The following is a 25,698-nucleotide window of genomic DNA, read 5'->3' on the forward strand; positions in this document are numbered from 1 at the left end:
CCCATGTTGGTTGGCTCAACTTACCCCAGTCTGAAATTAATGCGATATTTTCAGATCAACACATTTCTTATGTATCCATCATTTAAAAGACTATAACAAGAATGAAGATCCATACCTGGACTAACAATATTGTTTTTATTTCTTTATTATATTTAAAGACGTGTGTGGGTAAAAAGCACTCCTCTATTTTACACCCTTTTTTACTTTTTTAGCTGAAATTTGCATTTTTCCATCTAAAAAAGTACTTTTTGTTTCAAAGTCGAAAACAATATGGTTGGGTGAAGGGTTATGTAATGGGTCATCAATACATCACACCACCATAATGTCTGACTCATTCATTATTGGCCTGGGGGTGGTGGCTCAACTTGCCCCTATGCTCAACTTACCCCGCCTTCCCGTATATAATGATCTGCAGGTGTATGTAATAATATATTGATGAATCTTGAGTAATTAATATTTCAGTTACCAAACCGTTGTATCATAAAGAGAAGAGGAAACAATGGCAGGATGGGAAACTGAAACTCCACACATGAACAAAATTCAAACCGCCAATACCATCGCATATTCAAAGTTTAATGGACTCTCGAAACACTTTAATTGGAGGAATCCCATTAATCTTGAATCAGTATTACATGTACAGTAGATACTGGAAGGACTAATGCATGAGAACATCTCATTGCCTACACATAAAGCATGTATAATTTGCGATCATTTCAAATCAATGTCAAAAATGAAGAGCAGGCAAAATCAATCGCTTGGAATGAAGAAGTGGGTGGTTTGAGTTATGAAGCAATTTGTAAAATCAAACATGAAAGGAAAATGAAACCCTTGAAAATGGATAGCTTGTGCAAAACAAAAGAAACAGATAAACAAGTTTGAGAAAAATTGCATGAATAATCAGAAAGTTATGAGCATTTGAAGTTTAGATCATTATTGTAATGCAGATCCTCCCTTTGGCAATGCGAGAAAGATGTGTGATGTCACATGTGAACAACTTTCCCATTACTTTTCAATATATTTCACTTAGAATGCCTCTTTTATCACATCTATAAGTAGATATATATATCCTTTCTATAGGAGGTATGTAATACAGATTGTAAAAGAATAAATTATGGATAAAGAGTTTGTATCCCCCTAAGAAAGAGTAAAAAAGAGACATTTTGGGGGTATTTTACAGTCCATCAAAGGAAGAGTTGTTCACATGTGACATCACAAATATCTGTCGCATTGCCACTGGGAGGATCGCAATAGCATTAGTGATCGCAATATTCAAATGCTCATAACTTTCTCATTATTTGTCTGATTTTTCTCAAACTTGTTTTGATCTTATTCTTTGATTTTTCCGTTTCCGCAAAAGCCAACTTGTTCCAAAGGTTTTGTTCCCCTTGATTAAGTCACACATAACTGGAACATTTTCTTACGTGCAAAGTCAACTACAGTACATAAGGATATATTTTTTAGCATGCTTTGAAAGGGTAACCAGCAATGTGTAAGTCATTCATACGGTAGCTTATAAAGTAGAACCCCTTTAACCTGAAGCCCAATACCCCTATACACCCCCCCCCCATGGCCAGGCAGTTCTATACAAACCTTGCCGGCTTTACAGTGTATTGCAGCCACGTTCTGACCGTCGGCCCCAAGCCAGTTGTCTAGATCTTCGCAAAACGGTCTGATGAGTTCTAATCTCGGTGGGTTGTGGTCATCAAAAGGATAATGTGCAACCCGGTTGTAGAATTTGGTCGTATCGTAATTCCTCTCACTGCATCTGCATGTTGGGGAAAACATCATACTGCTCAGTTTAAAGCAAACACAATACAAAATTTACAAAACCCCCTATGAAGACATAGCATGATATAATTTTCATTTGTTCCCTCAACTTTATCAAAATATTTCTTATGACGTACTATAAATGTATCTTAAATAAAAATCTCAAAAGAACTAGTAAAGTCAGTCAAGGGAAAGAGTAAAAGTAAATGAGTTCAACAAGTCGTGACAATGGGTAAAGGTAAAGTAACAAGTCAATACTAAAGTAAGAGAACAAGTCATGAAAGATAAAACATCTCATGCCTCTGTAGGGGCTCTATGTTGCTTCATTCTCTGAGAAAAACTCTTTGATTATACATGTACATGCATGCACCCATGCAAAAATCATTAATGTTCTATATATACACAAACCACACATAGCCTCTGAGGTAACAGGACCTTTACATTGTATGGAAAATCATGGGGTTTTCTTATCCAATGACAAGATACATAACTCAGCAAAAATCTCAAATCTCTATCTGAAGCTGATATGCCGTATTTAAAGTGAAGAAGAGATGCACTTTTATAGCGGCCATGTTTTTTTTACTCTTCAATAAATGAAAAATAAAAAGTCTGTCTCCCCTGCAATGACAAGGATATGGGCATTATGTACATTTCTATGTTCTAATCATGAATAAAATATCCCACTCATAAGAATCAACTGGAAATATGGAATTAAGAATTCTTTTTTTAGGGGGTGGTTAAGAAAGCAGCAATAATGATCCGCCTTCTTTTGTATCTCATTGAATTTTAATGAGACTGCTTTTTCTCTACGCCAGACACATGAACTTGGAGAGGATATGCGCTTCATTGGTACATTACATCATGTTTTATTAATAGCCAATGGCATATTATGAATCCCTCATTTATCTATGCCTTTTGTCTTTTATCCCTTCCATCTATCCACGCTGCGTCCCCAGAAATCTCAATCGTTGAAAAGAAAGAGGGTGAAAATGCTTTGAAAATTGTTAGATCAAGCTGGGCAATTCCATAAAATGATCAACCTTTTGCTACGTCCGACCCCCAATTTTCTCAAGTCTTACGTCACTTCATAAATTGACCAAATCATGGTCAATTAGAGAACATTACAGACTGTTGAAAGAACGAAAAATCAGAGACAAGAAAAATTCATGAAGGTCCCACATATATGGTCGGATGTACATATTTTATGGAATTGCCCAGCTTTCAAAATAGTTTAAAAATCATAGCTATGAATATCGAAATAACAAATCTATAAATATCAGCTTTCATTCTATCATTCTATTTTTTGGTTTTGCCTGATACATGTAAACATTCAAATAAAAAAAAAGAGTAAAATTCTTTGAAGAGATGGCGGTTGGCTCCTCATACATGTAGTGCATTACATCATATTCTATTAATAGCATACATACACGTCGTAAATGACGGATCCTCCATGATCAGAGATTCTTTTCAGCTTAAAGATTAAAGCATCTTCTAAGAAAAACCTAGTAAAGCTTTGCAGTACAATAGCACAGTCAAACCATACAATGATATTCCTCTACCAAGTTAATTAACCACCATATTTTTCCTAAAAAAGGTAGAAATAACAGAATATTTTCCCTGGATACTTACAAGTTGTACACCTTGTACCTTTCCCCATGCTTTTCATTGAAAAATCTGTAAACAAAGATAAGTCAAAAAGGCAATTCATAAAAAGTCAACATAGTTTTATATACACAAATCTATGACACTAATACCCATTGCAACTATTCATTAGCTTAAAGGAATTATTCAATCTACATATATACAAGTGCCATGGTTATTTTCAAAGTAACAAATTCCCTTTCACCTCTCTTCAGAAAACTATCTCTATGAACTATACTAGCAACTGAAAGTGGTATCAACTATAAATCATCTCATAGGAATTTTACCATATTTTGAGATTAAAAGATTATCTAGTGGCAGTCTTGTCCTTGTTAAAAAATCTTAATATCATTTCTGAAACTCAATATAAGTGAATCCCAGAAGTATCGGATCATTCTCCAGGGATTCACTTTAGGGATTCACTTTTATAGTGATTCCATTCATGATCCAGAAACAGTTACAACGATATATCCTGTTCATATGCAGTGAAATAACGTTACATGTATATTCACGATGTGAAAGAGATGAAAAAAAATACTAGTGTGATAAACTGTCAAATACTTTTGATAGATGGGGAAAATGTACATAAATAATTAATATTCACATGCCGATTGAGAGCAAAGGATGATTATTGCCCTCATGATAGCCAAAATCACCCCTAAAATTTGCAAAATGGAATGCTTTAGGATGACAATTTTTTCCAAAGTTGCCCCTAGATCTGCCACAAACAAGAACTTACAAAAAAAATCAATTGATATTCTACATACAGTGCAGGGGGCCGCGGAAGCAGGGGGCGGGGTTTTAGCCCCCCACTTTTTTTCCAAAACCGTGTACAAAAACGTAAAAATGACAATAGGATTGTGATTTTTTGCAGTCAGCCCCCCACTTTGTAAAACATTCCGTGGCCCCTGCAGTGTATAGCAGAATAATGAGATGGCCGATCTCGGCCATCTTATGTGAATCCTACTTTCTGCATGACTGCATCCTTTAAATTTGGTTCAGCCAGGGGCCATTTTCACAAAGAGTTACTTTGCTATAATACAGTAACTAGGCTCAGCAGCCAATCACAATCAAGGTATCCATGGTAGTTACAATTAATGGCAAAGTTACAATGGTTGGTAGTCTTCATGACACAGGTCCTTGGTTGTAAATGTACTTATGACTGTTAGATCGAAAGTGAAACATTAATGACAAAAGCTGCAGGGTGTTGGATTTCTTCAAACTTTAGGCAGGTTTATAACACCTCAAAGACATCAATCCCTTCTGTATATACGTACATGTAGAAGTTTACCATGCAACAATTTGAGAATACAAAATACAATATCATATGTGAATGGTCCACACAGTGCAATATATATAGAGAGGATTCTATATACTGATGATATTGATAAAGGTCACATCATAAGTCACCATTGTACATTTTAGGTGAACAGGAGAGCCTTACAAGGAACAAGCGGTTGTTTGAACCGACAACTGTTACAAGCCGCTGAAATCCTTGAATCTGATTGGCTCATAACCATTTTTATAAGGAATTTAAAAAAAATGACCGACATCTTCTTTCCTTGAGTGCACATGGTAGACCTACTGCATATTATGTGATTCAAACCCCGGGTTCAAACCTGATGGGTCAGCGGGTCCCGGCTGCAAATCGTTGGATTATATGGGACGTGTTTTCACTTGTGGGTTACAGCAAAAGATAGACTATACATTTATACTGTACCTGAAAAATTGGGCAAAACATTCATGCCAGATTTTTTTAATGGTCCCATCTACATGTACCCCCTCCCCTCCCTCCCCCTTCATACCCCCCCCGTAAAGGCATGAGGTAGGGTGAATGAACTTTAATATCAATGTGATAAAAGAAAATGGCCCATATTCTGAAGTCGGGTTTAACTTAAACTCGGGTTTAAAGTTGTGGTTTAAGTATGGATAGCCAATTGGAGCATAAATCCCTAACAGTAAACATTCGGTTTATAAACTCACGACACCCAAATTGTTCATAATTGCAAGGGAATGATAACTGAAGTATTTTCTTCATTATGAAAGCAAAAGGAAACAAAATATTACCGGTACACATAAGAAATGTAAAATATTAACTTAATTTTGATTTCTTGGCTTCCCATAATTGTAGTAGAGTTAGACCGTGGTCTAAGTTAAACCTGACTTCAGAATACGGGCCAATATCAAATGTTCACATTTTACACCTGTATATTCATGGAACTTTTCTGATTGTTTAAAAAAAAAGTTTATATCTCAGGACATGAACTAGCCTGTAATTAACAGTATATACAAAAAAGATAAAGAATGGAGTTGCTTTTCAAATTGATACTTACTTAACGACATCTTCTAATTTGTTCCTGTAGACTCCTTCTAGATTCTCTGCAGGAAAGCCCATGGCTATAATATTGGGATAAATATCTGTGATAACATCTACAGTTCAGGAAAATATAACATTGACACGATTTACATACAATAAAAAACATTTATTACTCATCATTTCATAATGACCAACATGAACATGTACTACTCCCACTCTCAACCAGCCCACATACAATATTATTGCTTGTAAATTTTGCCCACTAGTTATCACCATAATTAATTTCTAGGTCTGCACTAGGTCTCTCTTCAAACGACTATTAAAAGCATAAACCTTTTCCGTATTCTTACGGTTTCAATGGATGAAAGGAATGATTGAAATAAAAACCTTCCTAAAAAGTTGCTGAAATTTCACATTTCACTTTTTACATCCATGATATGGCTATCACTTTTCCATATTTCCTTGGATGTTTAGATTTATTTGGAAACTATCACGAAAATGAAGAATATTCCCTTTTCTGTGATCTACTAACATGAATGTCTACACATGGGACTGAAATGTACTGGCATTCAGTTCAGCAACTGTGGGGGAGGTTTTTTTTTCAACATCGTCCACCAAACCCTAACCGCCCGTATATTAATAGCATTTAAACGTTAAATCGTAATGACTCAGGCCTAGTGTGAACTGAAAAAAGTTTTGCCATCATGTGTTCTATAGTAGGTGGTTTCAAACCGCCTTGATCACAAGAATCCCTGTTAAATTACAACAACTTTTTCATTCTAAAAATACCTGTTATATCTATTCCTGCATTCACACCGCCCCGAAACATACCCTTCGTGAAAAGTTCCTGAAGTGACAAGCATGAGAAGTATGGTCTGATAGCATACAAGGCGCGAGATTCAAAATCACTAGCTCTGCAACCACCAAAGGCGCCCGCGCCCAACTACATGCTTGGCTAAAGGTTCCCATAATTTGCTTTCACACTGCCAAAATACCTGCGACCTTGGAAAAATCGCCTTGAACGTTCTAATAATTTTGACAAACCTACTATTTTAGAGGGTAAATGTATTTCCTTTCGGGGAGATTACGCATAATTTGTTTACACACTGCCAAACTTACCTGGTATTTTCTGATCGGGGTAAATTTCCCGATCAGAAAATACCTGGAACTGACAAACTTTGAGGTGGTCTGAAACCACCTACACTGTAATGTGAATAAGAAGACAAAGAAGAGTAGTCTGTCTATTACCTGGGAAATAAGACAATATTAGTAAGTGGCTAGTGCTCTGTGAGTCACCCTTGAAGTGACCTAGTGTAAGTACAATGATGCAATGCACCTACGAAAAGAAATGTATTATCTACACATACATGTATGTACAATGTATAGTCTCATTATTGATGTAACAATTCCCTGGGCTGATGGCAAAGATATCCTCACAATAAAACAATCCCCTGAGACATAGGCAATTCAATACTTGTCCTTTATTGCTCTTTAAAAACCTCATTCAAAGTGCTCACGAAAAGAGTTTCAATTTATACGTGTACAAAAAATGTTTCATGTTATACATGAAATTTGGGAAATTTTCTGAATTCATACTTGGCCAAATTCAAGAGATGTATAATTTTTTATTTATTCAACCATAGCATCACAACAGGGATACGCAGAAAGATCAGAATTAACACGTCTTTGTACAGGTACTGTTATTAGCAGGTTTTAACATTCCCCATAAAAGGTGTTTTCAGAACAAGTCCCTCACCAAAACACCTATAAATTTAAAAGAAATTGTTCAGGATTTTAAAAAAAATATCCAATTACTATACTCTGCATTCATATCCACCCCAAAAGACCCTTTCTAGGTAGGTTCTCAAAGTTATAAGCATGAGCAGCGCGGTCTGAGTAGAGAGTACCTACAATGTTGCAGACATGGCACATGATTCACAATCCAAAGGAATCGAGACCCAACAATTTTATGAATAGCGAAACATGTTCTTTTCTGAATGAGCCTTGCACCAAATGTACCTTTTTTCTTTATTTTCTTCCCCCTTTTCCGTACTCCCAATGTGAGTGGTGGATCCACTTTCAGTTCCTCATAAGGTGGTTTCAGACCGCCACGAAGTTCGTCAGTTCTACATGTAGGTATTTTCTGATCTGGAAATTTACCCCAATCAGAATCCACCAGGTAATTTTGGCAGTGTGAAAGCAAATTATGCGTAATCTCCCCCCAAAGAAAATAACCACCAGCACTCTTGCAGGGATTTTTCCAAGGTTGCAGGTATTTTGGAAGTGTGAAAGCAAATTACAGAACTTTTAGCCAAGCGTGTAGTTGGGTGCGGGCGACGTGGGTGGCTGCTGAGCTTATCCAGAAGGAAGTTTTGGGGCGGTGTAAATGTGATAATAATAATAATACTAATGATAATTATCAGGAATTCTTGTGATTGAGGTGGTTTTAAACCACCTATACTCTACTATGAATTGTTTCCTGTTAATAAAGTAAACAAATTATGGCACAAAAGGGAAGCTGTCCTGACAAAACCTTTTTTTTTCCAGATATGCCCAATGCAGATCCATCATTAGTTTTTTATGTTGTTCAATGCACTGCATGTACAGGTTCAATACATGCCCATAGAATGTATCATAGCTTGCGTTAAAGGTACCGTATAGAAAGTAGTTGCAGCAAACAATAATTTTGTGAGAAAGTCTTTGAAATCAAGTTCAATTGCCACCATTTTATCATAGACCTCAGATCCCATATATTGAAAAAAACTTCTTTGTGATATCTCAGCTAAAAACCGATAATTCTGATGATCACTTACACAAAAAGGCATATGTGGGACAGTGTATTAGTATTGTTTGGAAAATACCCAACATTTAAAAGAATTCTTTGCATATTTTGCTCATTTCTCAGCACTTCCACAATTTGATTCTGTTCAAACTCATTTTGAGATGCACAACTGGTACTTATCTTTAACTCCTGGCGACAACATACAGGGCATGGGGCGACGTTCTGCAATACATACCCCCCCCCATGAAAAGCATCCTATACGGTTGTATCAACTTGTATGGCAGTAGCATTTATAACCCAAGCCGGGTCAAGGCAATGAAGGCGATTGCTATGGTGTCCATCTCGTCTGCCTGGCTACCATCAAAATTCTCCCATTGCCGACAGTGGTTCTGAAGCAATAAAAAAATTCTTTGCCCACTTGAAGGCTCATACTGCTGGAACTGAAATGCAGGCCTACTATGCTTTTCACACTGCATTTCCATAACCCCATACTATCCGTAACCCCGGACTATCCTTAACCCCATACTAACATTTTTTTCGATTCACACTGTCTTTCTTATAAACCCCAATCTATCTGCTCAACTGTGGTTAATGCCTTAACCCCGACTATCCCTCAGCTCATGACTACTGATGATTTTACCATACAGAGCGTGATTAACGTGCAATTCGACTTCTGTGATTGGATAATGCTTAGCCCCACTTGCCTTAGCCCTGTTTAGTTTTCACACTGCATCTCTTAGCACCGCAATTGTGGTGCTAGCACCACAATAAGCCGGCTAACCCTGCTTTTTTGCAGGGCCAGATAGTACCGTACTATTTACCATGCTAGCCCACTTTGCTAAAACGTAGTGTGAAAACGAAGTGGGCTAAGCTTAACCCCGGGAAATTGGTGGGGCTAAGACCCCCCATAAGCCCCACCAATTACATGTATGGACAAAAAGTGCAGTGTGACAAGCAATACATGTATGTACTCATTTTAGAATTGCAATTTTGTGTTACATAATCCTTATAGAGAGATGGAATCTCAAAGTGATTTTGAATTTGAATTTGATTAATGGCCATAAGTTTCAGATATCTTAAAAATCTATAATCTGCTGAATAGAGAGACGTCTTCATATTCCTCCTCATATTCAATTATGTACAGGTTTATGCCACTCAATCCAAATGAAACAAGTCTGGACATGCTTTTTATCATGTGAGCATTATGCTTGACCTTCCAGGGGGAGTATTGTTATAAGCCACTGAAATCCTTGCATATGATTGGCTGAAAGCAAACTGATGAAACAAGATCACTGAGAAGATAAGTTTGTGCAAATACAGAAATGTTCGCACTAACTTGTATCAGATTTGTGCAGTATCAGAGCCCACTAAAAAAACACCTTGTTTCATACAGTATTTTGATCATTTAAAGGTAAATGCTAGTTTTGGTAACGATATCAAAATGAGTTCGTACAGAATCCAATGAAATGACCACCAAAGTGTCTGTTTGTATAAATAAAACACATGTGCCAAAGGATTCTGGAAGAAATTGTGTAATTGCTGAGAAATCAGCAAATAAGCACAGGATTCGGGTAGGGCGTCGGGCCCGACGCTCTAAGCAATAATTATACATTGTCCCACGTGCGCTTATCTGTGTTGGGGATCTTCGGTGTGAACATTTTTCAGCGTAGATTTCAAGATTTCACAAAGTTCAGTTAATGTAACTGTACCAGATCTAGATCCTCGATGATATACTGACAATTAAGCCTTGTTTTACAGACTTTCTCATGAAATCAGTGTTTACTGCAACTACTGGAATTTCTCTTTAATTCTGATTGTACATGTACAGTAATGTGAATTTCATTATTTTCAAGCTGTGACATACAGTAGCGCCCAAAATAAACTTGACAGATATCGCACGTGAAACGCGCTAATCGATGTGGGTCTGACTATCGCAATATTAACGTGCGTGAACGTTAGGCTAGTCTGTGGCAGATATCGCCGTGTTCTGGCCGGTGATTCGGCGCACGGCCACGGCCGCGAACTACTTTCTCGAGCTGCGATAATTTATCGCGATATGATTAGGACTCCAAATCAGCGAGCCTTTTTCTATACCATTCGCAAAGATTGTGGGCATAGATTGTTTCTTTCAATTACATTTTCGATAACTGATTGGCTTGGAAAACAACTCACATGTAGAGATCAGCAGAATCGCTCTGCTTTAGAATACGAATCTAGTCCTAGAATCTACTCGGCCGCGCATTACATGCCCGTCCAGACTACTAGCAAACGATCTTGGTTACTAGCCTCAGTTCTCCGCCGTACGCGCGTGCGAAATGAAATGGGTTGATAGACGCTGACTACGAGTTTGTTTGCCAGTGCAGCTGTCCCAAGCAAAGCACTTGTTAACATTGTAATGATGAAAAGATTACTCACAATCGTCCCTCAGACCATGGACCTATTACATGCTCAGACCCAACCAATAATTATCCCTTTTATTCTTTCTTCCTTCTCCAGCTCTAGCTAGGGTCCGAGTATACGTCTTTGAAAATCCCCTTCATCTGCCTGATGCTGACTCTTTGTTGGCTGAACCAAATCTCAAGGGCCGTATTTAGAGTCACATAGCTTTTTGCATCATCATTATTACTACTACTATTATGATTATCATACTCATCGATGTTATTATTAATTTTACCACTATAGCGGGGTTTTTTTTTCGAATGAGACCCGAGCCCTATAATTACAATTATTATTATTTGCAGTTATCAGTACGATGCAACTGATTGTACCTCTCTATTAAAGAGGTATAACTTGAGCTTTACATTTGAAACAAGAGAATAATTCGTCGAATTGGGAAGTCTTTAAATCAGTTTTCTGAGTAACATGTGATGACAGTGCTGGTTTTTATGATCGTGATGATCATTATCGATAAGAAAGGTAATGACGGTGATTGTGATCCTAATGATGTGGCAATGACAAGAATGGTGATGATGATAATTATGTTGAGATAATGATGATGGGATGGTAACAATGATCTTAATAATTGATCATTAGAATTATGAAATAACATAGGCGGCGGAAGCAGAGGACGGGGGGCGTGCCCCCCTAAATTTTATTGTTGATAACTTTTTTTTGCTTGTCAATTTTGTTTCCTGCGTCCACTCTAAATTCACGTGGCCCCCCCCCCCTCCCTTGAGATGTTTAATGTTTTTGTTCCCCCTAAAATTTAGGTTGATGACCTTTTTGTGTGTCAAAAAATTTAGGACCTCCCCTAACTGTTTTGCTCCCGCCGCCAATGTGAAATAATCCCGAGAATAGCAAACAGTGATCATGGGCGGCGGATCAGAGGATATTTTGCGGTGGACAATTATTGATGCACCCTATGAAAATAGGATATATCCCCTGCTTCGGCCCCTCGGTGATGATTAATTAATGTTTTATGATGTTGACGGTGATGATAATGAAGGTACCGAGAATGATTATAATAATCCTAAAAGTTTGATGATTATATGTCAATGATGATTATTGTGATGGTGATGACATGGCAGTGGGGAGGGGGCATGTATGCAGTTGTTTTTTGTTGAGATTCCATTTAAAAATTAAAGGTAGGTCCTATACTGAACAGTTTCACCGCGTGTTTCTCACCAAGGCGAACTTCTACTTCAAGCTATCAGTAATTACAGAGCTGCAACTCTTCAATTGGTTCGAGATTCCACCCATGAACCTCAAACAGTGAACGAATGAACAATAACCAGGTAACATAATAATAGCAAACGATGTCTATGGACAAATTTTTCTCCTTTGGTCTATTTATCTATTTATTTATGGTTGCCATTACGTGGGCAAAAATTTGATTACATGGTGACTTCTTAAGAGTTAATTGCCAAGTTAATTTCCCCCAAGAAATATGATTTTAAAACTTGTATTAGGTTTTTGGTAAGCTACATTTGTCAAAATTTTAAAGAAAAATTGAATTTTAGGATTGAAAGAAGGTTAAAAAGAGGATCTGTTTTCACATTCACAATTAGGCAACTGGTTGATCTATATACTTTTTCCACTTGTCCTTCCGAGCTAGCACACCTTTAACATGATGCCGACATGATGATAAGACCTACTCTTATTTACCTAATCATGCTAATAGATATCGATTGACCTAAAGGCTATATATTTTCATAAACCACATCCGGTATAACGTATGCATCCACATTTGCGAAGAATTTGATTTTCAATTTTGTACTCGACCCCCCCCCCCCCCCCCATAAACGAAAATCCCTACTCCACAACCTGAGCCTCGAAAAAGAGAGGCTCTGCCAAAGACCAGGCAAATGCAGGACTTGTTCTTGTACTTTGTAGTTGTACCATGCCCATGGAGCTAACAAGTCAAAAGACGGTGGATACAGTCAACAGGATCAACGCGTGTGCAGCCGTCCGGACTTGGAAGTTGTGATAAAACAATTCCACGGCACGCACAAAATTTACAATTTGAAGCCAGCCCCAGGATAAGGAGAAATATACCAAATCGCGAACAAATGACCTTTCTCCGTCGACAAGACAACAGTTAGATCTAATTTCATTAGATAGAGCTCGGTGTTGGCTTCAAATTGTAAATTTTGTGCGTGCCGTTTAATTTTCGTTTCACGAGTCTTAATATGGTATCTGCAAATTGCAAAAAGCAAAAATCAGTGCAGTCGAGGCATAAATAGAAAAAATTACGAGGTAATTAATTATGAGCAATAAAGTCATATTTTAGCGTTCAGAAAATTTTGAATACATTCAGACCACCGGGGGGGGGGGGTACTCACGAAATAAGGCATATGTGCCGCTGGAATGGGTCGCTTTTTTTTAAAGAAATCCCTAAACATGGGGTTTGATTTTACATTTTATGCTGAAAAATCCCTAAACATGGCCCTAATTTTTAGATACTGGAATTAAACGTGGGTCCATATTCTCCATTTTTTTTTGGGGGGGGGGTCAAATTTTAATAAATCCCTAATAATGGGTGCCTTTTAGCCAAAATGACCCATAATGGTTATTGGTTTTGAACCTTCAGCCGCACACCCCTGTCCAAATCTAAGTACCCCCCCCCCCCCCCTGATGTAGAGGCAGAGGAAACGTTGAAACGAATAGAAAGGAAGAGAGTAGTTGGAGCCGAAATTGGGCACAACGAATGGTGAAAATAAAGTAAAATGAAATATAATAAAAGCCATTTTGTCAGGATTAAACCATGTTCTATATACGCAACCTTAGAATAATAATAAATATGGAATATACCAATATACGTTGTTATTACCCAACTGTTGGACCAGCTAGATTTGCACCACGGGGGGGGGGGGGGAGCTTTAACCAATTTGTCTATGCTATATAGTTTTTTCAAGTTATGTTTTATTAATAAATTATCACATACCAATCCTTAACATGATAGTGTTCAAAATAAATTAAAGATTAATGATAAATCATAATTATGATAGATTGAAGTGATCAGGATGACGTGAGAGAAAAAAAGGAGAGGAGGAAGAGGACATGCATATTTTTCATTTACAAAAAAATCATACTATTACTGTAGTCACTTGCATCGCATGTAGGCCTATATTTTTACTATAATGTGATATATATTTTTTTAAATTTTGAATAGTTGAACTTGAACTTGCTTTTGATACAGTGACCTGAATGTTTTCATAATTTGTTATTTGGCAAACCTCTCCTTCCGCCGCCCCCCCGTTCTATTTATGTTTCTTCCATTTGTTTTTTGAATAGACAGATCCTTACCTTACTCTTTCTCCCCTCCATCTCCGAATTCTCTGAGTAATCACTTCCTTTCCGCTGAAATGATAGGGAAGGAGTGCAGCTCCTTTGTCTCCTTACATGGGGAGTTTCCCCATGACAAGGCAAAATGTATTCCCATCAGGATGGGAGACCATCCTGATGTGCACGTTTAATGAAGTGCATACTTTCAAAGTAATGACATTTCAGAAACTTTTCAATATTTGCTGAGATTTGATATAAACGAGACGACACCCAAAACTTTTTCTAAAATCTTGTACCATTATTTGAGAACTCACATGGTGTCATCAATAAATCATGTTATCGACCTGGTACTCTTCATCAATACAGCAAATAAGATGTTCGATTAATTGATACACGTTTGTAAAAAGTAAAACACACACATTATTTATTTCATTGATTTATCTTTTTTGTCTTGAAGATAAAATAGGCGTAATTTCTTTAGACCATTCAGGCGTCCAGGGTTAATTCACATTCAAACCGCTACACAAGAGATCTTAGCATAACTTCTTGAAAAGGATTCTTCCTATTGTTGGATGCTTTGTGATTTTCACACCTTCGTCCATTGTTCTCAAAACGTGCTAGACGGCGTAATTGACGAATATTGATCCCAGTCAGGTTCAACGGGTCGAAGTAGCTAGCTATATAGGGTCATTATTAAACTTCAACAATACACCAACACTTCTATAACACAGTACATGATAGACGTGCAGGCATATTATGGCCCGATTATGGCCCACTCTAGACCCTTGCATGAAATCACCCGAAATCACTCAAATATGAGTTACAAGTATGCAGTGACTATATTTCTTAGTTTTTAAGGATCAAGGTATATAAAATTTACTTCAACTCCTTAATTAGCACCTCAAAACAATTTTGAAACATGTCCTGATCATTCGTTCATTAATCTGAGATGTTCGTGACTTCTCTTTTATTGTATTTCCTTTTCGCAGTTGACGGAATATGAATGCTTCTATATTTCCTAGAGAGTTTATAACGAAAGGTGTATAAAATATATTTTAACTCCTCAACACCTCTCGGCGAAAAGAAAGTAAAATAAAAGAGAAGTCACAAACATCTTAGATTAAGGAACGAATGATCAGGACATGTTTCAAATTTGATTTGAGGTGCAAGGAGTTAAAATATATTTTATATACCTTTCTTTATGAGCTTTTTATTGGTGTGTTGCAAGAAACTTGCGATCAATTGCAAGTCTATTCTTGGTCCCTAAATCAATCACTATTATGTCTTGTAATTAATTGCAAATTAGTAATTGATTGTTAATCTGTGCCTTGAAACACGAAGTTAATACCACGGTCACATTTGATCTACGGCGGCCGTACGGCGAGTCGAAAACAGCCGTTTTATTCATTTTTATTCAAGCCACCTGTGTCATGTATGTATAGCTAGTACCAAAAAAAATGTTAAAACGGCTGTTTTCAACTCGCCGTCGTAGAGTAAATGTGACCAAGGTATTAATCTGGTTTGCTCAGCTAACGTTGTAAAAATCAGTTGTGAAATTGTAACAGAATATTTGCAATTGAATCGCAAATATTTTCTTGCAACACCCACTAAGAAATATATATATGAAACATTATTCCGACAACGGCAAAAGGATATAAAATAGAAGTCATAAACATCTCAGATTAATGAACGAATGATCAGGACATGTTTCAAAATTGTTTTGAGATGCTAAAGAGTTAAAATAATACCTTTCGATATGAACTCTCAAAGAAAGATAAATGAAGCACTATTCCGAGAACGGCAAATAGGAAACAAAATAAAAGAGAATTCACGATTTTAATCACGAACATCTCAGATTAATGAACGAATGACCAGGATATGTTTCAAAATTGCTTTGAGATGCTAAGGAGTTAACATATATTTTATATACTTTTTGTTATGAACTCTCTAAGAAATATAAAAGAAACATTCCGACAACGGCAAAAGGAAATGAAATAGAAGTCACAAACATCTCAGATTTAATTAACGAATGATCAGGACATGTTTCAAAATTGTTTTGAGATGCTAAGGAGTTAAGATACTTGATTTACCTTTTGTTACTCTCTATAGAAATAGAAAACATTATTCTGACAACGGCGAAAAGGATATGAAAAGAGAAGTCACCGTGATGTTCCCCCTCCTTTTGTGTTTAAATATCACGCAATGAGCTAATAATGCCAGAGCACAATTATAAACAAATCCTGTTGGTGTTACCATGATATGACCTGGAAATTTTGCTCTTCGAAATTTCAGAGCATCTATGTCATCCGCGGGTAGGATTACTTCTCCCTTACTGCATAGCATACTTGTCTTCTACTCTGTTTTTAATGCTGCTGAATCTTTTTTCTATCAAATCTGATTATACCAAAGTAGGCATTTGTTATTTTTTTTTTATAATGCAATTTAACATCCACGCTTCGAGCGGGAAGAAAAATTATTTAAATTTGCGCGCTCTGCAAGACTGCAAGTGTTATACACTTCGCGTGCAATCATCGCCCCCCCCCAAATAAATCCCGGCTGCGATAGTACTACATGTACACCATCAAATGGATCTTGAAGACTTGACAGAAACAGGGGCCGCGGATGCAGCTTCCGCCAATAAGGGGGGGGGTATTTTCATCCATTTCCCTGAACTGCAGGTAAAAGCTGATTTTTTGTGTGGTTCCTTTGAACAGTTCAAGATGTAGCCGTGATAGTTACTTTAATTGCTTTATTCTTACAAGTTACAAGTTCATGGTTGATACTATGCCGCCATGTCGAACGTCTGCTTCAAAATTATTAACTTATGCAAATTTCAAAATTCCTTTGCCCGAAAGCCTGGGGTCCTTTGCCCCATCTTCCCCTAACCTTACCTTTTTTGTGTGTAAGAATAAAGCTTAGTAACTGTCAGAGAGCTCAAAGAAATTAACTAACAAATTATATCACACAAATAAGAGTGAGCTAAAATATTGGGGGAAATAACATGTCGTTTGCCCTGGAAATTAAACATTGTAATGAGCAATGTTTGTGCCGAAGATGATTGTGTATCACGGTTTGTATCTCAGCAAAAAAAATATAGCGCAAAGCGTTAGCTGAAGTTATATATACTGGTCTGCTTACAGTGTGACTCATGAAGATGACATAGTTCAGCTCGAGCTGAAAATGATAGATCTGATCTGATACATTGAAATCTTTTCCAATAAGTTATACGAGCGCAAAGCGGGAGCTGATTTTTTTTTCATCCTGATCTGGGGACAAATTAAAGGACTATCTTTATGCATCTCGCTATTTAATTGTGTCATTCTCTTGTGGTTTCTCAAGTCGTATTACTTTCTGTGTATTTATCTTTTTATGCGTGTCTCCCCCTCGCTTTGCCAATCTCTCTTACAACATCACATAACATCACAACACAGAGGTACAACACCCGCGTATTATCTTGTATCCACTAGCACTGGCGGATCCCGGGGAGGGGGCACAGACAACCCTTGCCCCCCCCCCCCCCCACTTCCGAGAAGCACAATTAAAATTTGTAATGTAAGAATGCCGTGAAAACAAAAATGCCTCTTTTGAAAGTGAACATTTCATTTTTTTTTATTTATTTCTGCTTCAGCTTGTCAAAATTTTTCTTAGACGAAATGTCATAATTTTGGGTTGAAAACCTTTTTTATCATGTTATTTTTATTTATTTTTGCTCTTGGACAAAATGTCTTTTAGGTTGAAAACAAACTACACGCATTTAAAGAAAGTGAAACACGATAAGACAAATGAGAATTCTTAAAAAGTGACACTAGTTAAAACGAGTATATTAATGAATCATGTGGAAAACAACTGAACTCCAAATCAGAACGGATCGAGCATTCTCATGATGGCACGAGACCATAGGCGGCGGAAGCGGGGGGACGGGGGGGACGTGTCCCCCCTAAATTTGAGGAGGGGGGACGGTCCCCCCTAAATTTGTTGTTGATGACCTTTTTTTTTTTTTTTTTTTTTTTGCTTGCTTGTCAATTTATCAATTTATTTTCCTACGTCCCCCCTAAAATTTTTGGGTAGAGAACCTTTTTTTTTTTGCTTGTCAAAATTTTTTGGTTGTCCCCTCCTAAAATTTTTGGCTTCCGCCGCCAATGCACGAGACGACGAGTGTTCTGGCATCTCCGAGGTCTGGTCAAACCAAGTCACCTCCTCCGAGACTTCTTCAGTTTGTTGACTTGTCAACTAGCGCACCGTTAATCAACCCAAATCGACACCCTTGGATTTCCTGGATTTCGATCTCCAAGAGGGTGGTAAATTTCAAAATATTTACACGAGGTTTTAGTAAAACATCGGCGCGCCGATTCATCTTATTATGACAATCTTCATGATTATTGCGCTATTATCGCGTTCGTTATCGCAATAATAATGCGACGTAAGTCTACGAGGTACTTTTTTTTTTGTTTTTGTTTGATATCCTTCCGCGCTGGCAATAACGCGCGTGAACGTTAATGAAAAAATAAACGCAGTGCGGGCCGGTGCGGCGTTACGTGCGTTAAGGGTGTCAACTTTATTTTGGGCGATACTGTAAGTATTAATATAGTCATGCATTTTATTCATCACATACTGAAATATGCGAACATTCAGTCACTGTCAGTAAAATACACATTATAGTATACATGTACTCTAGGTTTTCAAAATTCAAATACTGTTTGAGCTGGTGTAAAAGGGTCTTTTCAATGTTCCATAGTTAATAAATGTATTGCACTCTGGTGTAACGCGGATTATGTGAAAAAAAAAATGAATTTACAATGTGTAAGTGGGATCAAAAGCCATCACTCAATAACAGGTGGTTTCAGACCGCCTCGAAGTTCGTCAGGTCCAGGTTTTCTCTGATTGGGAAATTTACCCCGATCAGAAAATACCAGGTATTTTGGTAACATGAAAGCAAACTACGCGTAATTTCCCAGGTCACAGGTATTTTGGCAATGTGAAAGCAATTTACGGGAACTTTTAGCCCAGCGTGTCGTTGGGCGCGGCGGCATGGGTGGCTGCTGGGCTAGTGATTTTGAATCTTGCGCCTTGCCTGCTTATCAGACCATACTGCGCGGGGTGGTGTGAATGCAGGACTAATTAATGGGCATTTTTTAGCCTAAAAAGTTCTTGTAATTTAACAGGAATTCTTGTGATCGAGGCGGTTTGAAACCACCTAATATCTGCTTATCTCCAGTGATCACAATTCAAACACCTGTGACATAATAAATAAAATATATTGTTTGAGCTAGAATCAATTGAACAAATTTTTATTGGTTCACATAGAGATACTTAAAACAATTTCAGTGGTTTTAAATGAATCACCCCCCCCCCCCCCCGATGTCAGACGTCTGTTTCAAAACTATAGTATACATGCTTGCTCTTTCTTTGGGGTAAAACAAACACATTAATTCCATATTATGTAACCCCCCCCCAAATAAAAAGAATACAATAAGACGATAAAACAAATTGGCCCAATAGCAAAATTGGTCTCCAACAGGTACATACATGTACATGTAGTGTAGCTATAATATGCAAGAAGGAACACCAATTTTAACAGATATGATACTAATTACATAAATTATTTACTTTTATACTACAGCCTCCACTGCCTCCCTAATCTTGAAATAGCACAAAGGAACAATGAATAAATAGGGAACAAGTACATGTAATACATGCATGAATAATTTTCATGTTGGTTCATGAGTATAAGTCACGCTAGCGCTTGGAAGTAATAGACCCATTTCCACCCTAATTAAATTTCTCTCCCATGGTTTTTAACCCGACATACAAATCCTGGACTCAAACTCACACTGTACATGTACATACTGACAATGGTTCTTTACATTTTTACCAAAAGCAAAATCATTTTAAAGAAATATTTTTGAATTTGGATTCCTGACCTATTGACATGTTAATGCTACAAATATGGGGAGAAACCCTTAGAGGGGATCAAGAAGAGGGAATGTACCGGTAATCTACATACATGAGTATACAGAGGAAAATGGTACAGGAAGGGGAAAATGGTACACTATTTAATACATTGTAAATGTAGTGGGAAAATGATGGGAAAATGTAGAAAGGAAATGATGATAGAGAGAAAGAGGAGAACAGACAAAAGAAAAGAACAGAGGGGGGGGGGGGGGTAAACGAAAGAGGATGGGAGGGAGGGGGTACACAGACACGTATCTAGAAATGGGGAGCAATAAGAGGAGAAAAAAAGGGAGTGAGGGATGGGACGGAGAGATGAACAGATGGAGAAAGAGAATGGGCAGGACTGAGGAGGAGTTTAATGAGGGAGGGGAAAGAGGGGGAGAGAAATAAAAGGGAGTGAGATGGGAAGGGAGAGATGAAGAGATGGAGAAAGAGAATGGGCAGGAGAGAGGAGGAGTTTAATGAGGGAGGGGGAAAGAGGGGGAGAGAAATAAAAGGGAGTGAGATGGGAAGGGAGATGAAGAGATGGAGAAAGAGAATGGGCAGGACTGAGGAGGAGTTTAATGAGGGAGGGGAAAGAGGGGGAGAGAAATAAAAGGGAGTGAGATGGGAAGGGAGAGATGAAGAGATGGAGAAAGAGAATGGGCAGGAGAGAGGAGGAGTTTAATGAGGGAGGGGGAAAGAGGGGGAGAGAAATAAAAGGGAGTGAGATGGGAAGGGAGAGAAAGAGATGGAGAAAGAGAATGGGCAGAGAGGAGTTTAATGAGGGAGGGGGAAAGAGGGGGAGAGAAGGTGGAGTGAGAACAAGGGAGATTGTGGAAGGGGGAGAGTGAGATATGATTTCAGGCAGTCAGAAGAACATGTCCTCTCAACTTTGGTTTCTCAGCCATGCACTGCTCGGTGACGCGGAAGCGTTCACGTAAGGACCCACGACACCAATGACGTAGTCACTCATCCCAGTGTGCTAAATTTACCCCGATCAATTGTTGAGATTCATGGAGCGAGCGTCAGTACTGAAGATGTCATCTCGTCCCTCTTCTATCAGAATAGGAAATTCACTCTCATTGGGGGTCTCTTGATAAGTCTATTTCTATGACCATCGTTCCCAAGAGCATCGTGGACAAAAGTCAAACCCACACATCAATAATTACTGTACAAAAATACATTTGTACTAGTGCACAAAAAGGAATTTGCATGTCAATGAACACTGAACCAGCTATATGAACATCATCTATATAAACTCTGACCTACATTATTTTATTGCAGGTTTGTATACATGTACACTGTTCATATCTATAATGGGAAAGAATAGAATTTCTAATCTCGAAACATCAGTCTACATACAACATGCATTTGACTCATTTATAACAAATGTTCATCACTGTAGATTAAAAATATAAATATAGATTGGATGATTTCCTCCTTGTAAAGAAGGTCCATCAAGAACCTATACTTAGAAATCTTCTGTATTTTGAGACATCAAACTATCTCCATTTCCCCCATCCCCCAACAAAAAAATGTCACTGCATCATATTGAAGGAAAGACAGTCAAATTTTGAATTGAATTTCATAAATCCGACCTGATCAAATTTCAGCTTCATCCAATCAAAAAATTATCAATTTTTTATATCAAACAAATGACCTGAAACGACCTTTGACCAAGTGACCTGAAATTTGAAAGCATCTAATTGGAGAAATCTGATAAGTATTATACTGTTTACCAAAGTTTCATAGAATATCAATTTACAATTCCAAAATACATGTAAGCTCAATAATCAAAATCATAACCACTGGTTATTAAAAAGTTTTTTATTCTGATTAACATGCAGGGATGCCACTAAATTGTACATGCAGGTGTCTTCCAAAAACCAGGAATATTTTTGCGGGCAGGGGCAAAAATCTCCATTGTTTTCTAATTTTCTTTATCCTCCATCCATGACTGGTTCCATTTGTTCTTTAAAGGACAAGTCCACCCCAACAAAAACTTGATTTGAATAAAAAGAGAAAAATTGAACAAGCATAACACTGAAAATTTCATTAAAATCGGATGTAAAATAAGAAAGTTATGACATTTCAAAATTTCGCTTCATTTCACAAAAACAGTTATATGAATGAGCCAGCTACATCCAAATGAGAGAGTCGATGTCATTCACTCACTATTTCTTTTGTTTTTTATTGTTTGAAATATGAAATATTTTGATTTTCTCGTCATTGTCATGTGAAATGAAGTTTCATTCCTCCCTGAACATGTGGAATTCCATTATTTCAACATTTTGTGCTTCAGACAAGGAGGTCCCAATCGTCAAATTCGTAAAAATTGAAATATTGTACAATTCAAACAATAAAAAACAAAAGAAATAGTGAGTGACATCTCTCTCATTTGGATGTAACTGGCTCGTTCATAAAACTATTTTGTTAAAAATAAACGAAAATTTGAAATGTCAAAACTTTCTTATTTTACATCCGATTTTTGATGAAATCTTCAGCATTGTGCTTGTCTGATTATTCTCTATTGATTCAAATCAACATTTTTCTGAGGTGGACTTGACCTTTAAGTTTTATAGTTCCAATGCTTTGATATTGTCCATCCTCTCAATCACTTTCATATTCATCTTTTTATATCCACTACAGTGGCAGAGAATCATAATCCAAAGAATCTGGTGATGATGGTCACAAGTATTTTCCCACAATCAAATTCAATGGGAATGTTTGATGATACTTCACAAAAAAATTCCACTTTGTCGCCCACAACACTGGTAAATTGTACAACTTTAATTTTCTAACATTTTCAAGAGATAAAAATATATTGTACATTACTTTTACCTCCAACTCCAAGCAACAATGGCAGAACACTCCTAAGTTCTAACTTTCTAAAGCATGCATTGAACAAAAAATACATGTACATATGATTATCATGTACATAATTTGCAAATATTTAATTACTGCTATTATTAAAAGAAATGGAACTGCCTAATGAAAAGAGAGAGATAGGAAGAAAGATGAGTGATTAGGTGGTTTCAAACGGCCTCGATCATAAGAAGCCCTCTTAAATTACGAGAACATTTTTAGGCTAAAAAAATACCCATTAAAATTATTCATGCATTCACACCACTCCGAAAACATACCCTTCAGGATAAGTTCCTGAAGTCACGAGCATGCGCAGTATGGTCTGATAAGCAAGCGAGACGCGAGATTCAAAATCACTAGCTCAGCAGCCATCCAAGGCACCTGCGCCCAACTACACGCTGGGCTATAAGTTCCTGTAAATTGCTTTCACAGTGCCAAAATACCTGCGACCTTGGAAAAATCTCAGCGAAAGTTCTTGAAATTTTGACATGTACCTATTTAGTGGTTATTTACTTTCGGGGAGATAACGCATAATTTGCTTTCACATTGCCAATATTACCTGGTATTTTCTGATCGGGGTAGATTTCCCGATCAGAAAATACCTGGAACTGACGAACTTCGAGGCGGTCTGAAACCAACGATTGTGGCCCCAAGCTGTACTGACCCACACAGTAGATAGTATGATAAGAGCAATTCTTCTTCAGAGGTTGGCTAAAAGTGTATCATCATTTTGCTTTCAAGCAAGATACAACAGCTTTTTATTGACTGTCAGTCAGAACCATCAGAAACCCCTTTCTCATTGAGCTCAGGACTTTGGCCCGCCAACAAGATCTAGACCGGCCAGGAACTTTGCACAATTGCAATTTGGTGATCTCTAAACCCAATTGTCTAATACCTTTTGGTCTCACTCATCCTACATGTACTCATTGGCCAATGTACTTCATCGGTTTATTTCCAATTCGTCCACTCACCATTTCATCTAATATCCAGTTGGTCCAATAGCCATTTAGTCCATATACATTTGGTCTAAACTTTAATCTATTCAAAGTATAAATAATAATGATGAATGAAATTGAAATGAACATTCGACCAACTGGTTATGAGACAAAATGGTGACCAAGTGCTTATCAACCAAGTGGCTACAAACAAAACATTGCCAGCTGAAACCCATAACTGCCAACACACATAACAGTACATGTATGTATGTGTGTGACTTTGGATTTTGGTAGGACAATAGCTTTGAACATACTGTATACCCTTTCCTACTAGTTTTCAACCAGCTCTGGTCAAACCTGACTTACATGTAACTTTTTGCTCTGCCATAATAATATTTGAGTTAGCCGAAAGGCTGTATATGGGAAGTTTACTTAAAGGAGAATGAAACCATTGGAACAAGATAGCTTGTGTGAAAACAGAAAAATCAAAGAAAATGTAATACACATTTTTAAGAATACATCATGGATAAAGAGTTTGTATCATCATAAGAAAAAGCAAAACAGACATTTTGAGGGTATTTTATAGTCCACCAAAGGTGTAATACACATTTTTAAGAATACATCATGGATAAAGAGTTTGTATCATCATGAGAAAAAGCAAAAACAGACATTTTGAGGGTATTTTATAGTCCACCAAAGGAAAAGTTGTTCATCAGTGACATCACACATCCTTGTCGCATTGCCAATGTGAGATCTCCATAGCATTAGTGATTGCAATATTCAAATGCTCATAACTTTCTCACTATTTGTCCGATTTTTCTCAAACTTTCTTTATTCTTATTCTTTGATTTTTCTGTTTCTACACAAGCCTTTTTGTTCCAAAGGTTTCATTCCCCTTTAACTGTATTAAAGTACAAGATAAAGAAGTCAAGATTATCTCATCAGAAAAATAAATAAACTGCTTGACAATGTTTTCACTGATAAGCAACTACACATGTAAGCTGTTAGCTTTCCCACTAAACCAAGTTTATTATCATGGAATACTAAGGGTGTTTGAGAAAACACAATGCATCTACCTACACTGTAATCTCATATTTGTTGTTGAAGTGTACACTTTATTTACACCTCGATCTAAAGCATACTTTATGATGTTGCATCTGTTCAGCTATGTACATGTACATGTAGTTTTAAGATGTGTGCAATGTCGGTTTCAAAATTTTAACAGCAACATGAAACGTGATAACAAAACGCGGATATAATGAGAAACAAAGGATATGTTCAATGCCCTCCATCCCGGGTCGTAGAAGTAAACGTCTTTCATTATCATGATTCCAAGGAAAATCTAAAAGTAAAAAAAGATGCGTTTTGAGCACTGCGAATGCGACACTGAACACAATTGCGTTTTGAAACGTCTTTAATTCTGACCTTGCAGTGGAAGCCTACACAAACACTGACTGACTTTTCTTGTGATGGGTCAAACTGAGCACTAAAGCTGCACTAACGAAAGCGTGAAATTTAAAGACCAACATAAAACGGCTTTATGTTTTCAACACTGAACGTTGCACCGCTGATCGTGTTTGTGTTCGATGTCTTGGAATTGAGTTTTCAATCATGATTCATTCATGTTGCCGTTTAAATTTGAAAATCGACATTGAACACACCCTTAATAGTGTACCAGGGATGTAAAATATTGAGATTAAGCCTAATTGAGATACAAATAATATTTACAATTG

The 25,698-nt window shown here is 37.2% G+C and overlaps 1 protein-coding gene across 2 annotated transcripts in view; it reads right to left on the minus strand.

The window, feature by feature from the left end:
• LOC121431612 (phosphatidylinositol 3,4,5-trisphosphate 3-phosphatase and dual-specificity protein phosphatase PTEN-like) overlaps positions 1–25,698 on the minus strand; it is a 49,674-nt gene that overhangs the window by 14,687 nt on the left and 9,289 nt on the right. For both annotated transcript variants that reach the window (XM_041629179.1, XM_041629180.1), the window contains exons 3-5: positions 5,742–5,826; positions 3,397–3,441; positions 1,591–1,765 (exon numbers count right to left, since the gene is read on the minus strand). In XM_041629179.1, the coding sequence (XP_041485113.1) occupies positions 1,591–1,765; positions 3,397–3,441; positions 5,742–5,826 (305 nt within the window). The remainder of the gene's footprint in view (positions 1–1,590; positions 1,766–3,396; positions 3,442–5,741; positions 5,827–25,698) is intronic.

Source organism: Lytechinus variegatus, chromosome 18 (assembly GCF_018143015.1).
Source record: "Lytechinus variegatus isolate NC3 chromosome 18, Lvar_3.0, whole genome shotgun sequence".
NCBI classification, from domain to species: domain Eukaryota; kingdom Metazoa; phylum Echinodermata; class Echinoidea; order Temnopleuroida; family Toxopneustidae; genus Lytechinus; species Lytechinus variegatus.